This window comes from Nicotiana sylvestris, chromosome 6, assembly GCF_000393655.2.
Source record: "Nicotiana sylvestris chromosome 6, ASM39365v2, whole genome shotgun sequence".
NCBI lineage: Eukaryota > Viridiplantae > Streptophyta > Magnoliopsida > Solanales > Solanaceae > Nicotiana > Nicotiana sylvestris.
Window position 1 is genome coordinate 36,919,819 of NC_091062.1, and position 16,378 is coordinate 36,936,196.

The window sequence follows — 16,378 nt, forward strand, 5'->3', positions numbered from 1 at the left end:
AAAGTGTTAACGAGTTACATTTATATTATTTAGATAGTAAATACAAAAGTGATTTTTAATTTTGACCATTGTTGACCTGAAAAGAGACCAACTTTGGTCGCTAAATATACATAAATTTAAATTAGCGACCAAAGTTGGCCGCTAAATTTAAATCATATTTATTTATATTTTATTTAATATTTAAAATAATAATATAATTGTTAAACGTTAGAACTGGGTCCTAAATTAGCGACCAAAGTTGGTCTCTATTTTTGTAAGCGGCCAACTTTGGTCGCTAAATTTGAATTATATTTTTTTATATTTTATATTTTTTTTAAATAAAAATATAATTATTAAAATTTTATAACTGGGTCCCATTTTAGCGACCAAAGTTGGTCGTTATCTGCTTAATTTTAAATTATATTTATTTATATTTTATAATATTTTTAAATAATATTATAATTATTATAATTTTATAAGTGAGTCCCCCTGTAGCGACCAACGTTGGTCGCTAATCTCAGTATACCTTTGACCAAGTAAGTCTGACCAGTCCAGTCAATATTTTGATGAAAGTAGCGACCAACCTTGGTCGCTAATGTATATCAAATAATTATTTTATTATTTTCGCTAATTTAGCGATCAACTTTGGTTGCTTTTCTTGACAGACCAACTTTGATCGCTTTTTTCCGAAATTCTAGTAGTGGAAGACGCCCGGCTGTAAAGAGATTTTGGAACCCTAGCCTATTGTAATGGGTTAATTAGTTTGGATTAGATCGATTCTGAATATGTGTATGTGGGCTACTAAGAGAACTTGGGCTAATTTAAAATTTTGGCCGAGTGGGTTTGGTCTTGGGGGAATAAAGGTCTTTGGGCTGACCTTAAATGGTTCTCTTAATTGGGACTTGAAATGGTCCTTTTTTCTTGGTATTTCTTTGGGCTCCTAAATTAGACTTAGTTAGGGGAGAAATTCAAAAATAGCCAGATTTATAACTGGTCGTTCAAAAATAGCCCAGTTTTAAAAGTAATCAAAATTTAGCCACTTTTCATGTAAAGATAAATTTAAGCGAAAACACTGTTCAAAACCCGGAAAATACGCCAGTATATTATACTGGAGTTCCAGCATAAGTATGCTTGAATTCCAGCATATTATACTGGAGTTCCAGGATAAGTATGCTGGAACTCCAGCATAATATGATGGAGTTCCAGCATAAGTACACTAGAACTCCAGCATAATATACTGGAGTTCCAGCAAGTATAATTGTCCAGTATAATATACTGGAGTTTGGAGCACCGGTGCTCCAGTCTCCAGTATATTATACTGGAGTCAGCAAAGTATACCGGTCCAGCATAATATGCTGGAGTTCATACACAGGTGCACCGAACTCCAGTATATTATGCTGGACCGGTCTCTGTTGCAGCAAAATAGTGGCTATTTTTCATTGACTTCGTAAACGCTGGCTATTTTTGAATGACCAGTCTGAAAACTAGCTATACCGTGCTATTTTTACCTTAATTAACTCTTTCAAATGTATTATAAAATATATTAAGTAGATAATAATAATAATAATAATAATAATAATAATAATAATAATAATAATAATAATAATAATAACAATAGTAGTAATAAAAGTATAATACTAATAATAATGACAAGAATAGTAATCGTAATAGTAATCTTAATAATAATAATACCTATAGTAGTAGTAATAAAATAACAATAACAATAATAATGAATGGAAATAGTAGTAGAAAATAAAGTATTTGATATTAATAATTTAGAAGCTCAAGAAAATTAATTGGAAGAAAGGAGGGACAAAATTGAATATCAACACCATCGCATAAGCGCGTTCGCACCTGCGGCCAAATATGCGCATGTGCGAAGAACCTGCACCAGAACTGCCAACATGACCAAATTAATCTTTCACTTGTCCGAAAGAAACCCGAGCCCCCTCGGGACCTCGTCCAAATATGCCAAGAAGTCCCAAAATGTAACTCAAACCTACTCGAGCCCTCAAATCACGCATAACAAAATTCAAACCACAAATCGTACCTCAAATCGAACTTAATGAATTTTTGAACTTTCAACAACCAAAACTCGTGCCAAACCATATCAAATCAATCCGAGATGATCTCAAATTTTACAAACAAGTCCCAAATTACATAATGAAGCTATTCTAATTCCCAGAACCACAATTCGAATCCAATATCATCAAAGTCAAATCCCGGTCAAACCTTCGAACTTTCCAAATTTTCAAATTGCTAACTTTCGCCAATTAATGCCAAAACCTTCAAGAAATATCCAAATGCAAATCCGTGCATATGCCCAAGTCCAAAATTACCATCCAGACCTAATGAAACCATCAGAACTCCGATCTGGATCAAATACACAAAAGTCAAACTTGGTCAGCTCTTCCAACTTAAAGCTTCATACTTGAGAATCATTCTTCCAAATCAACCCCGAATCACCTGAAAACCAAAACCGACGATTCACACAAGTCATAATACATCATAAGAAGCTACTTAAGGCTTCAAATCGCTGAATGGAACGCAAATGCACAAAACGACCGATCAGATCATTACAGATTTTGTTAGTTCAAATAATTGCTTTTATATCATAGAGCAAGGTTACTTTTTTCAGATTGAATTGAATTGACGGTGTTTTTTTTTTTCCAAATGTTGTAATGGACCGCACATTTAGAATCAAAATTTTCTTGTTTCAATGAGTTGATTTATGGGAATTTACACTTCATGTTGATTGGTTATAATAAGGATAGCGACTTGATTCAAGATGTGAATAAAATATATAACGTCTAATTATGTAGCTTAATTGTGGTTGGTGTATCTGAGCATAAGTAAGTTTACAGTTGACTAATTGGTTTGTGATGGGTAGGCTTTTGTGTAAATGAAAACCAACATCCTGGTATTTTCCTGGAATCTGTATCAATTGTCCCGCGTTGACAAAGTGTGATAACTAGCAGTTGTGGAGGCTGGTTCTCTTCTCCTTCTCTTCGAATTCGTCTACCGTTCTATTTAAGAATTAGATTCTCCGTCGTACTCGTTAACTAAAGTGGGAGAAGAGATATATATATATTTTTTTTTTTTTTTTAGATATTTGCCATAACTTTCTTACCATATTTGATTTTCTTATTTGTTGAAGAAAAGAACAATATAATTACCTATATTGGGTTTTACTTTTTGTATGAAGAAAATTGTAATTCTTCTATACTTGGCTAGTCCTTTTTCTTGTAGGAAAAAGTTTGTATTTTTATAAATTGAAGATTCTTCCTTTTCATTCAACAACATCCACAATGTAGGGTTTGAGAGTCGTATTTAGGGGGAGAACTTTACGGGAAAAGTGTTAGTGTGTCACTTGTGTTTCTCTCTTCGTGAGTTTGTTCTCTCGATATTTTGTACTCTCTTTTTATATAGTGGAATGCTCATCTCCGCTGTGGAGGTAAGTCAGTTGACCGAAACACGTTAAATGTTTGGATCTCTTTTGATACTTCTCTTTGTTGTATGATTTATCATCACCCAATGTTTGCTTTGCTAGCTTCGGTATGACACCTAATTTTTAGGGTCCTAACATTTCTCTCATGTCTAAAAATGTTTTAAGGAGGACGCAATCACCTTCCATTTCCCAAAATTTATTTTTTGCAGCTCATATGTAGCACCGGGAGAGACGACGCAAGTAGCTCAATTACTCTGTGTGGTTTAGCTTTAATCAACGAAACATGTCTTCTCTTGTGATAAAATTGACAGAAATGGCTGTTAAAGAATCAGAACTAATTACAGGAATAGAGGAGGAGGTGGAATGGATAGAAAGGGAACTCAGACTAATGGAAACTGTTCTGGAATCTGTTCGGGCCAGGGACGAACAGGACCCTTGTGCTATAGAGTGGGAAAAGGAGACTGAAGAAGTGGCTCGGAGAGCTGAGGATCTAATCGCAACTTACACAAAGAGATTTCAAAAACAAGGCACAATAGACTTGAGAAGAAAGTACAGACTGGCCATAGAGCTAAAAGAGCTCATGACTCAGATCCATAGTGTTTCTGAGAAGGGGAAGAAGATTATTATCGGAAATAGTGCTGATAAGGATCAGGATGGACAAATCACGGTCGAAACGGCAACGCGCAGACCCAACAACACTGTCTCTTCCGCTATGGAGCAGCTCAATACTGTATTGAGTCAAAAATGGCTTCTTGATGCAAGAGATCTTAAGGTGGTTAAGTCCGTGAGAGATGAACTAACTCCTTTGCAGGATATTCTAGATGAAGTGGAAGGGTTAGAAGATCAACAGTTATACCAAGTTTGGGTGCACCAGATAGAAGGTGTTTTTCAGTTGGTTTATGATACCTTTGCATCCCGGGTACATGACGGCGTGAAACAGGGCAATGGTTTTAGATCTCTTATTGCACCATTATATTCGCTTTACAACGTACCTCGGCTTGATCAGAAAATTCTGAAGATCAGGAAGCAAATCTCTGAAATATGGAGAAGATACCATACATATGAAATTGGTGAATTAAGAGGAAGAGAGACATGGAGGAGGGTGGTTGTCCCCAAACCAATAAGTCCGGATATGTATACCTCAGTGTCTGCAGTTTCCTCAACCAAAGATATAACAGAGTGGCTTAAAGTGGAGATGGAGCTAATGAAGTATTTCATTGAACATGCCCAAATTAGAGAAGATTCAGACGAGAGAAATAAGGTTTGGTTCCGGCAGATGGAAGAAATCTATCCTGATCTTGAGGCCAAGGCTGTTTTTGCACAAGGAATCATAGAAGAAAGGGGTTATTTATTCAATCCACTGAGTTTGATTAGGTTTGAAAATAGAGTTAAGAAAATACAAAAACAGATTTATTACATGTCGAACAGGAAAATAGCATACGATATCAGCAGCATCACGCAACAAGCAGCTAGTACTGTTATCCCGCAACCACCACCCCTGGACATACTTTCAGGAGATGATGAAGAGCGCACCTTGAGAGAATCAAATCCAAGGCAGCGCCAGCGGTGGTCGCTGTTTTGTTTAACAGGGAGAAGATTAATTATTAGGTGCTCTAGATTTAGGCTTTCTGAATCAGAGCGCACCTTCTTTAGAGAATGGTGGTTGTGGTTTTTCCCATTCAGCATTCCCATTTGGCTATATTTTATCATCTTTAGAAGTATTTTTTCTACAATTGGCAACACTCCAGACCTTCGGCATTCAGTTGAAAGAGAGTTGCAGCTAATGGATGCGTTGCTAAAAGATATTCGGACAATGATGGAGCTGGATGCAAGGCTAAATATTTGGGCGGAGGAAGTGCAAGCTGTCGTCGAAGAAGCACGTCATGTTTTAGAGCAGGGAGCTGGTCCCGCCATTCTCCTCAATAAAAGGTTCGACTTCTCCAACTTAACCATCATTCGAAACTTGTTGCATTGTTTAGTCCCACTAAGGCATACTTTCCTTTCTATTTGGTCTAAAAGTGAATAATATCTTTTTATATTTAGGAACAATTTAACTTTAGATAAAATAATTTATAACCATAAAATATTTATAATTTTTTTAGACCACAAATCTTAAAATTCTTGCTTTTTTTGTTAAACTTCACGCAATACCTTTGAGTTTTCCTTTAAAAGCTTATATATTCCAGCTATATCAATGCCCCAGATCTGAAAATACACTTTCTGCGTCTTCTTTTTAGCACATTTTCAAAGAACTAGTTACTTGACACGTGTGTTCCATGTCGATCAGTACAAACTTGCTAGAACAATATAGATAATATCAAAATATTATGTTACCCTATAAATACAAGTCCCAACATAGTAAGCAGTTAGTAGAAAATGAACTTGTCTAAGACCATCTCGAAGGATGAACCATTTCTTGCGCCAAATCCATTTGGTGAAAGAAATAGTGTTTTTTCCCCCTCCCATGCAACACTAAATCTTGCACCATTATAGAGCATGAATAGTGTTGCACCAAATTTGGTGCAACACTATTCATCACTCCAAATTTGGTTTATTATTACTTTTTTAATCTTTTTATTTTTTGGACTTTTAATTTATCATATATTGTGTATATAATTAAATTTTATATTAAGATCTTTATAGTTTTAATTTTATATCCTATTTTTTGATATATTAATAATTGTATATATTATATTTATATAAAATTATAAGTTAATTTTATTATTATTATAATTGTATAAAAAGAGATATAACCATTATTTAAAAATAAAAAATGCAAATGGTGTAATATTTATTTAATTATCTTTTATCAATGATTTCACTGTTAGTTGATTTATCCTTTAAAATAATTTTGTAATAAATAATTATATAAGTGGTGAATGTGAATTATATATAATTAATATGGAAAAAAGAAAAAAGATAGTATTAGTGTGAAGGAAATAAAAAATGAAAAGTAAATAGAAGATAATAATATAATATAGAAGAGAGAGAAGATTTGGTGTAAAAAATGGTGTAATGGTTGGAGTAAATTTGGTGTTACACCATTTTGGTGTAAAATTTGGTATTAGGGTTGGAGATGGCCTAATAGGCAAAAAAAAAAAAAAAAAAAAGATCTACGTATAGCTTGCAAGTGTTACTAAGTGAAATATTGAAATAAAAAAGCACAACTTTTGTGAAAAAAAAGAATTTCAAACAGAAACAAGAGAAATATGATAATGTAATTAGACACCTTGCCATTCATTCTTATAAGGTGTAATAAGAATGTGAAAAGGATATCCAAAAATACTATTACCACAAAATCTAAAAGGAACAAACAACAATCTAATGTATTACTAATTCATAAATAGGACAAAAGAGAAGAAGAAATCAATAGATGCATAAGCTTATGCGAGCATTCCAATACAAAAAAAAAAAAAAAAAAAAAAAGAAAGACGAGAAAGAAGAAAGCCTAATCATTGCCTCAGAACTCTCCGGGGAAACTTTAAGATCATAAGGAATACGGGAAACAACTTGTGATAGTAATTGCGAATGAGCAAGAAGGGGTCAACCGTGACCTGCCAAAAAGATTCCCACATTTATGATATCATTATGTTGGCTTTCGCATTTGTATTACAAATTGCCCTCGTTCACCAAAAATAAAACCACTCTCAATTTGTCAAGCCAATGATATCGTTGAATTTCTTAATTGCATTATAAATTGCCTTGTTCTCCAAAAAAACAAAAGACACTGTCATTTGGTCGAGCTATGTTGAATTTCCCCATTGTATCATAAATAAATTATCCTTGTTCCCAAATATAAAAGCCACCCCACTTGGTCCAGCCAATATATCGTTGAATTTCCCAATTGCTAGCTCTTGTTCCCTAAAAACAAAAGCATGGGGGCCAACGATACCGTTGAATTTTCCATTTCCTGTGGGCCAAAGTAAAAACCCGTATCCAAAATTTGTCATTCATTATCTTTTTTTCTTTATCCTGATTATAGGTGTGCTTTTTGATCATTTTATGTTCTGGTGGGTAGACTTGGTCAAAAATGAAAAGGTGCTATCGGTAACCTATAAGTAAATGAAATACTTACATAACCAAATCAGTTGTTAACTAATTATAATTAACTCTCTTTATACAAATTAATTGATAATTTGGTAAACTTGGTAACTAATATGCTGCTATTACAAATTAAGATCAAAGTTGTTGATAGTGTTGTATTTTTTTTACAAATATTTGTGATATAACTTAAAATCCAATTGTAAAACAAACATTGATTTGCAAATAATATTTCAAATATTGCTTATATTAAATTGGCAGCACCCTATCCGCTGATGTGTCTTTGAAGGTGAAAGCACTTCCGTTCAAGCATGTGAGCAATTAATTAAATTGCCTGAAATTGTTGTCTATTGGCCACGTGGCAGTCCAAATTAGCTTATTTTGACCTAAGTCAGAAAGTTTTTCTCTAAATTCAGAGTCAATTACTCAAATGGTTACTCAATTATCCCAAATTATCTGCTAAAGTTAATTTTCTTTCTTTTGTAACAACAAAGTCACTTAACTATGTCTATAGCACTCACAAGGTCACTCAACTAGTTTTTTCAAATATTTGATTGATAAATATCTATTTTACCCTCTAAATTATCAAAAAAATTTAACTTTTAAAATATTATATTTTTTTCTCTTTTTAATATACATTGTGGACTTACTTATAGAATAAATATTTTATTTATAAAAAAAAAATTATTTTTCAGCTCATGTAATGATGGAATAATAATATAATTGAGCATAATTTTCAAGAATATATAATGTATATTATAAAAATATATTTATTTAAATAATTATTTTTATATTACGTGCATGGAATATATATTTTACAACCTTTATTTTCTTTTATTCTCAATTGTGTAAATAAATTTTTGAATTTTTGTTGGTAATACTAAAATTATTATTACGAACAAATTATTCTAATTAGTTTTTTTACTATGCTCATTATTTTGTTATTCCAACATTATATATGCTTAAATACTTTTTTTTTATTTATAAATAAAGTTTATTTATTCTATAGGTAAGTCAATAAAAATAGAGAAAATCATAATATTAAAAAGTTAAAAAAATAAAAAGAAGATAAATATTTATAATTTAGAGGGTAAAATAAGTATTTGGCAATCCAAAATTTGAAAAATCTAGTTAAGTGATCTTCTGAGTACTATAGACATAGTTAAGTGACTTTGTTGTTACAAATAAAAAAAATGACTTTATCAAATAATTTGGGATAGTTGAGTGATCATTTGAGTAATTAACTCTCTTAATTCATTTGAGTCATTTGAAGCTCTATCACAAATCCTTAGGTTAATCCTTCTTTTTGAAAAAAATAAGTAATGAATAAAATGATAAAGGCTGCAGGAAATGATAGAACAAACGACAAACTTAAAACAAGAAATAGCAGAGGTGTAAAGCTAAAGGCAATAAGGCATCTTAGCTTCCTTCATTCGTCGTTTTTTATTCCTAGTTTCACTTGCACTGGGCCCACTTTGCCTGCATATTCTTGCAAACAGGGGCGAATGGGGGATTTGTATCTATACCCGCTTTTTGAGTCATGTTTTAACTTGTGCCCGTTTTGCAAATAAAGTTGTAAGTATATCCATTTATTCGCGTAACTTCAGCATACAGGGCTGAAGTAGCAAAGACAATCACGCAAAACTTCAGCATTCTAGTAGACGGGCCTGAAGTAGCAAGTGTGCTGAACCAAGTGTGCCGAAGTTTTTGTTTGTAATTGCTGAACTTAAGCATAGTAGCTGAAGTTTTGTTCTCTATTTGCTGAAGTTTTTGTTTGTAATTGCACTAAATAAGCTGAAGTTTTTTTGTCCTGGATTTATTAGTTTTGTCATTAAGCTTTTTCAAATACTTCAGCAGAAGATGCTGAAATTATTTAGTTCATTTATAAAAACTTCAGCACTAAATAAGTTGAATTTTTTTGTCCTAGATAAGCTTTTTCAAAAATTTCAGCAGAAGATGCTGAAGTTATTTAGTTCATTTGTAAAAACTTTAGCACTGGAGTTTTTTGGTCCTGGATTCGTTAGTTTTGTCATAAAGCTTTTTCAAAAACTTCAGCAGAAGATGTTGAAGTTATTTAGTTCATTTGTAAAAATTTCAGCACTATATAAGCTGAAGTTTTTGAAAAAGCTTTCTAACATACCAGATAAATAATCAGATTGCCAACAGTATTTAAATCATAAATTTTGAAAATAATAAACGTGAAAGAACATAATTATCATTGTCTACTAACTTACGTACGTGGAAATATTCACAAATTATTGTCTACTAACTTACATAATTATTTATAATTTATTTTTAAATAATCTGATAAACATATTTATGGCAATCATCCCATGAACTGAAGTTTCATAGTAGCACCAACAATAACAGAAGAAAGAAGAAGAAAAGAAAACGAATGAGGAGAAGGAGGATGAGAAAGGGGACTGAAGTTGTTTAAAAAGTGGGTACAAGTTAAAACTTTTAAAAAAAATGGGTATAGGTTAAATAGGGGCGACCAAATAGGGCGCCCCGTGTAATTTTTACGGAGCGAATTTAGGGGCAGACGTAATAGCGGAACTAGAATTTTTATTAAGGGATATCAAAATATAAAAAAGTAAATATACATGAAATTAAAGAGGTTCAACAAATTATATATATATACATTAAAAAGTTTTTTTTTACGTATTTATACAGTGTAATTTTTTAGCGAATGAGTGTCGGTTAACACCCCTTGGATGCATGTGGCTCCGCCACTGGCAGAAGGATGTTCATCCGAATCCCCTTCGCAGAAAATTATAATGGGTATATAAGGTTAAATTTAAGTTTTATTGGTATATATTAAATGTTACATACCCTTAAACAATCTTTCTTTAAAGGCAGAGGTTCAAACCATAATACCCACACACTACAATTATTCTTTCTTTCTATGAACAATGAACTTTTTTGTCTTATTTAATTATTAAAATAATTGTTTTTGCAATTATCTTTTGCTCATTTTTTGTTTATTATATATATATATATATATATATATATATATATATATATATATATGCCTTTTCTTCCTTAGAATGCCCATTTTTACTAGCCTTTTACGTTTTTTCTGGGATAAAAACGATTACTTCAAAATAAACAAACGTATTAGTTTTAATCCAACATATAGATTTAAATTTTTTCGATGAACTTGTTTGACACTGCATTTAGATTCAACAAATTTTGATGAATCTATTCGATGAAACTTTTTACTGTTCACCTTTTTATAATATTGAACCCTCTTGATCAGAATCCTGATCCGCCACTGCTGGCAAACATTTACATTTTCTATCTAAAGCAACCTCCCAAGTCCAAATACATTAAACATGATATTGCTTCGGCTTTTCTTTCTTCTCTTCAACACTGCTTCTATTAATTCACTACATTCTAAGAATATTGTCAGCAAACCCACAAAATCTTTACTACATTTCTTTTCTATAAGTGGGACGAAATGAGCTTTGAGGACCCTGAATCAGGGAGGTCTTTTTATGTTCAAGGAGGAGAATGAGTTAAAATAGGACGGTCTAGCCAGTTTTCGGACTGGTCATTCAAAAATAGCCAACGTTTGCCAAGTCATTGAAAAATAGCCACTATTTTGCTGCAACAGAGACTGGTCCAGCATAATATACTGGAGTTCGGTGCACCTGTGTATGAACTTCTAGCATATTATGCTGGACCGGTATACTTTGCTGGCTCTAATATAATATACTGGAGACTGGAGCACCGGTGCTCCAAACTCCAGTATATTATGCTGGGGTATTTTTCCGGATTTTGAACAGTGTTTCCGTTCATATTTATCTTTACATGAAAAATGACTAAATTTCGATTACTTTTGAAACTGTGGCTATTTTTGAATGTCCACTTGTAAATCTGGCTATTTTTGAATTTCTCCCTGAGAAGGATCATGGGACAAGTGAAACTTTTACGATCCAAAATCCCACAAAGCGGTCATGGTGACGCCTAGCACCGCTGGCAAGCCAATATTTCAACAATGACAAAAGATACTGAACTAATATTAAACATCATAATATCATAATTAAATAAGGTCGAAGCTCATAAATAACATAATAAGTCAAAAACAACGCTACCGGCTAACAAGTCCTGGGAGGTTGTTCAGGACCTGGTGTTACTGAGTACCTGAGTTGTTACTGAATACATGAGCTTTTAAGAGTACTAAATGCAACATCTGAAAAGAAATACAATATTGTTTGATACAATGAAACAGTAACAGAATAAGGTGACTCTAGAGTTTGTGAACGGAGATGCAACACTACCTGGAGTCTCCTCATTTGTCCAAGCTACTGGCCTCTCTGAATATTGTTGGGACCAATATCAGCATCTGCACAAAAAGTGCAAAAGTGTAGTATGAGTACAACCGACTTACTGTACTCAGTAAGTGTCGAGCCTAACCCCGACTAGTAATTTTAACTCCCTTTGTCCCAATCCGTTCAACACTTTCTGCTTTGTTATCGATTGATTAATACATTTTTCTGTCATTAATTATCTAGATTGGGGAGATACCGAAGCCTGAATACTCTGTTAGAGTTCAGAAGTTTCAAGTCTTTATGTTGTGTTTATATTACTTGTGAAGAAAGTTTTGATCGTTTCTTTTCTTTCGACATGAATAGGTACGGTTTTGCAAAGAAGCTTTCGTGGATCATGAATCGGATTGACCAGGTCCATGAATGGAAGATGACATATGACATAACCATCAAAGGAAGAAAAGGCTCAGGTGCTGTCATCCAGAGTATTGAAGAGCGAGAACCATACCCTTCTGGTTTTCTCTCAACCAAAATTCAATCAATCAAAAGAGAGATGAATCTGATGCAAGCTTTGATGGAAGATGTTAAGGTGATATCATACTTTCAAGCTTTTCACATTTCTACCAAGTCACAGAAAATCTTTTAAATTTTGAAATTTGCCTGTACGTAGTTTCAAGAAATTCTGCACTATGGTTCAAATTATCTTCACTTACTTAACTAATTTTGTGAAGTTTATCACTTTGAGCCATTCAGATGATGGATAGAGTTGATGCTAAAGTGCAAGTTTGGGTGGAAGAAATTAGCGGCATTGCTTTAGAAATCAAGAATTTGATTGATTTGTACTGCAAAGGAAATAAGCTGGTCATTTCATTTATCGATGCATTTAACGTGCCATATCCAAAGTGGATAGCGCATGTTAATCGACTGAAGAAAAAGATTCAGAGGCTCCATAATAGAAGGCTCGACTATGGAATTGAACATATTGCTGGAACTCCTCCTTACTTTGTTGAGAAAATAAAGGCAAGGCTGCTTATCAACTGCCAAGACCTCTGCATCTTTCCAATTTTAGATGTAAAGGATAATGATAAGGCAAAACTTCAACAACTACTCAATGACGATTACACCATCATCTGTCATTTTGATGTTCGCGTGTATATAAGGATGCCTCAGGAATTAAATGTCATTGCTATCCTGAAAGAAATGGCAAATCAAGTTCTCGAGCAATTACAGCCAGCGGAACATAATGATGATCAGGGCAGTATAGTTGAAGATCAAGAAGGAATATCATGGTCTGTGCCCAAACTGCAAGATGCTTTACGCAAAGACAAATGGTCAAGTCATGAGGGAATAGCTCAAGCACTTAAAGAACTTTTATACCCCATAAGATACCTCGTTGTCTTCCATGATATTCAGATCATTCGTGGAATCTGGAGTGACCTTCGACAAGCTTTTCCAAACGCTTCCAGTGGCAGTCGTGTTGTACTTTTCACTGCACATGAAGCAGTTGAGAACACCTCGGAGCTTCTTAGCCTCTGTCAGAACTCAGAGCTGAATGATATGACCGATGCAAGGAACGAGGAGATAGATGAAATTAGCAACTTCCAAATACAAGCACCTATCAGAGTAAGAGAGACTCCAGCAGAGAAAAGAGTTTTGTCAGAGTGGGAGAAGGTAGTAGAACGGCTAAACCGTAAAACACCTCATTTAGAATCTGCAGATGTGATTTATGGAAAGGTCCCTGGGTACCTGAGGCAATGCCTATATTACTTCCTACTATTTCCAAAAGATTTTAAAATCCCTGCCAGGAGACTAATCGCGCTGTGGGTGGCAGAAGGCATAGCGAAGCAAAAGAGGGGTGAAGAGAAATCAGCTGAGGACATTGCTGAAACCTATCTGAATGAACTGATTGACCAAAATGTGGTGCAAGCCACAAAGACAAAGCTCAATGGAAAAGTAAAAGTGTGTCAGCTCCGCGATGGCACACGAAAGTGGCTAGAAAAGGTTGTGGAGGCAAATTTTTTCAAAGATTCTGCAGGTAGGATTTGTCGACTCGTTGATCATCTCCATGAAGATGACGTAACTCATCGTCAAATTCATGGAAATGATCATCCCATTTCTTCAAATTCATTCCGGCGTCTATATGGAAATGTCCTATCTTTCTTGTCATTTGATACACAAGAAGGAAGTAAACCAGGAGAGAACATCGGATGCTTCCTCAGTAAATGCATTTCAAATCGGTGCTTTCGGTCCCTGAGGGTACTTGACCTGGAGAAAGTATTCAGACCCCAGTTGCCAAGGGAACTATCGGCACTCAGTTGCTTAAGATATCTAGGGCTAAGGTGGACTTACCTAGAAGAACTCCCGAGCAGCATAAGCAAAATGTTAAACCTCCAACTGCTGGATTTGAAACACACCTACATAAGCGCTCTGCCAGAATCAATATGGAAAATGCATTATCTTCGACATTTATACATGAGTGAAACCTATAGAAGCAAATTCCCTAGTGTGCCAAAGCGAATTGCTCTTAGTGAGTTGCAGACATTGTGGGGTGCTTTCATAGATGAAGATAGTCCAGTGCTAGAGGGGCTTAACACCCTGAAAGAAGTTAAAAAATTGGGTTTGTCTTGTAGGGCCATGACATCTCAACAACTCATGAATTCACAACTGGAGGCTGTTGGTGACTGGATTTTGGAACTGAAACAACTTGAATCTTTAAGATTGAAATCCTTTGATGAGCGCGGCAATCCTTCCACTCTTTATCTGAAACCATTGTCAAGCCTCACAAGTCTTTCGACCATCTATTTACTCGGAAAGCTCAAGTATCCATCTGTTATTTCTGGATTTCCCACAAATCTCATCGACCTAACATTGTCAGCTTCAGAATTACAGGATGACCCGATGCCTGCATTAGAGAACCTTCGGAAACTGATCATTCTAAGGTTTTATTCTAAATCTTCGACATGTAAGAGCATGAATTGCTCTTCAGGTGGTTTTCCTGAGCTTCGGTTTCTTGAACTCTGGCTATTAGAAGAACTTGAAACCATGAAAATTGTAAAAGGAGCAATGCCTAATCTCGAAAGCTTGGAAATCAGATCATGCACAAGATTAGAAATGCTTCCTTCTCAGTTGCAACATATGCCAGCTCTCAAGAGGTTGAAGTTGTCACCACAGGAATTCCAAAATAAGATCAAAGAAAATCAAAGGCAGCTTTGGAGTAACCTTGAGCATTTGGTGGAAGATCCTTTCAAATGATTTCATGCATACTGCGTCCCTTCTCTGCCACTGCAAAATTGTCACAGTTTGAATAATTTCTCTTCTGTAATAGAGTTCTCCCTTTTCCCGTGTACATTTTTCTTTCTTTCATATGATTGGAAGTTACTAAGCAAAACCCATTTTATAAAGCCAAATTTGTTCCGGGGATTTGTTTGAATCAAAGGGATGCTTATTTATGGATTCCTTTTTGTTGGTTAGAAACGCTCAAACTCAGTGTGTTACTGTGTATATACTATTCGTGAAGCATTACGCAATATACTATCGCTTGTCATGCATGGCCATTTCTTTGAAACAATAGGCTCTAATATGTGGTGCATTATTTTTTCATTCTGATTATAAGAGCATTGTACATAATTTGAAGAGAGGTGCTATTATTGTTTACCCGTAAAATGATACAATTGAATTTGTAATGTGGTTTATAGACACGCGAATTAATTTGATCCAACAATATGAAATAACAAGAATGAAATCAAGAATCTAAAGTAACTTAAAGAAATACAAGCCTGCTAGTATGATGAGCTTCTCCGAAAGCAGTAGTATGAACAATCTTAAGAACAAAAGAAAGCAAGTTATTTTCTAGTTTGAGAGCTAAATATAGCTTTTGTATACAGAATATTTTGTGTCCTATAATGAATAATAATTTTCCTATTTATAGCCATATCTAAGGAGACAAGATCCCCAAATCAAGCTCCTCTTTAATGAGAATAAAATCATCATTGATAATAGCATAACGGTTGGCCATAAATGCAAATATTCTCTATAAAATATTTGTTATAGGCTACTTTGTCTTCGGGATTCATCCAGCACCGGTCATATGCTTGCATCCGGTGCTAGCTTTTTACTGACTCACATCCCACACGTCTTTAATTCCACGTGTCACCTTCTCATCCGTCTAACTGTTACTAACCAATTTACCGCATACAGATAGATGAATACATTGCCAAAGCCCGTGAGTTGGAGACAACTGCTTTCGAGAACCTCCCGGCTCGGCCTGTTGCTTCTGACTCTTCGAATACCAACTTCGAGTATTCGGGCACCGGAGAGGAAAACGAAGTGGAAGCTCAAGAAAATGGAAATAAAGATGAAGGTCCTGAACCGGAAGCGGAACAACCTTCTCCCAATAATGAAGACTCTTCTCTCCCTTCCAGTTCTGGCATCAAGAATTAATATATATTTTTCTTTTCTTTTGTAACTATGCCAAAACTTCTTTACTGAGTTTGGCATTTTAATTAATGAAAGAAATTCTTTGCTTAAATGTTATGAAAAAAATATTCTGTTTCATTTAACTAACAAAGCTTCGGTAATCTTTTGACATCCGATAGTGATAGAATATATGAGTCCACCAAATTATATAGAGACCAAGTCC

At 34.3% G+C, this 16,378-nt stretch overlaps 1 protein-coding gene across 1 annotated transcript; it reads left to right on the top strand.

Moving 5' to 3' along the window:
* Positions 1 to 3,082: 3,082 nt before the first annotated feature.
* LOC104233182 (disease resistance protein RPM1-like) lies at positions 3,083 to 15,195 on the top strand. The gene is made up of 3 exons (XM_009786528.2): positions 3,083 to 5,356; positions 12,106 to 12,328; positions 12,493 to 15,195. The coding sequence occupies exons 1-3, from the start codon at positions 3,711 to 3,713 to the stop codon at positions 14,989 to 14,991; spliced, it is 4,368 nt and encodes a 1,455-aa protein (XP_009784830.1). The 5' UTR covers positions 3,083 to 3,710; the 3' UTR covers positions 14,992 to 15,195.
* The last annotated feature ends 1,183 nt before the right edge of the window (positions 15,196 to 16,378 follow it).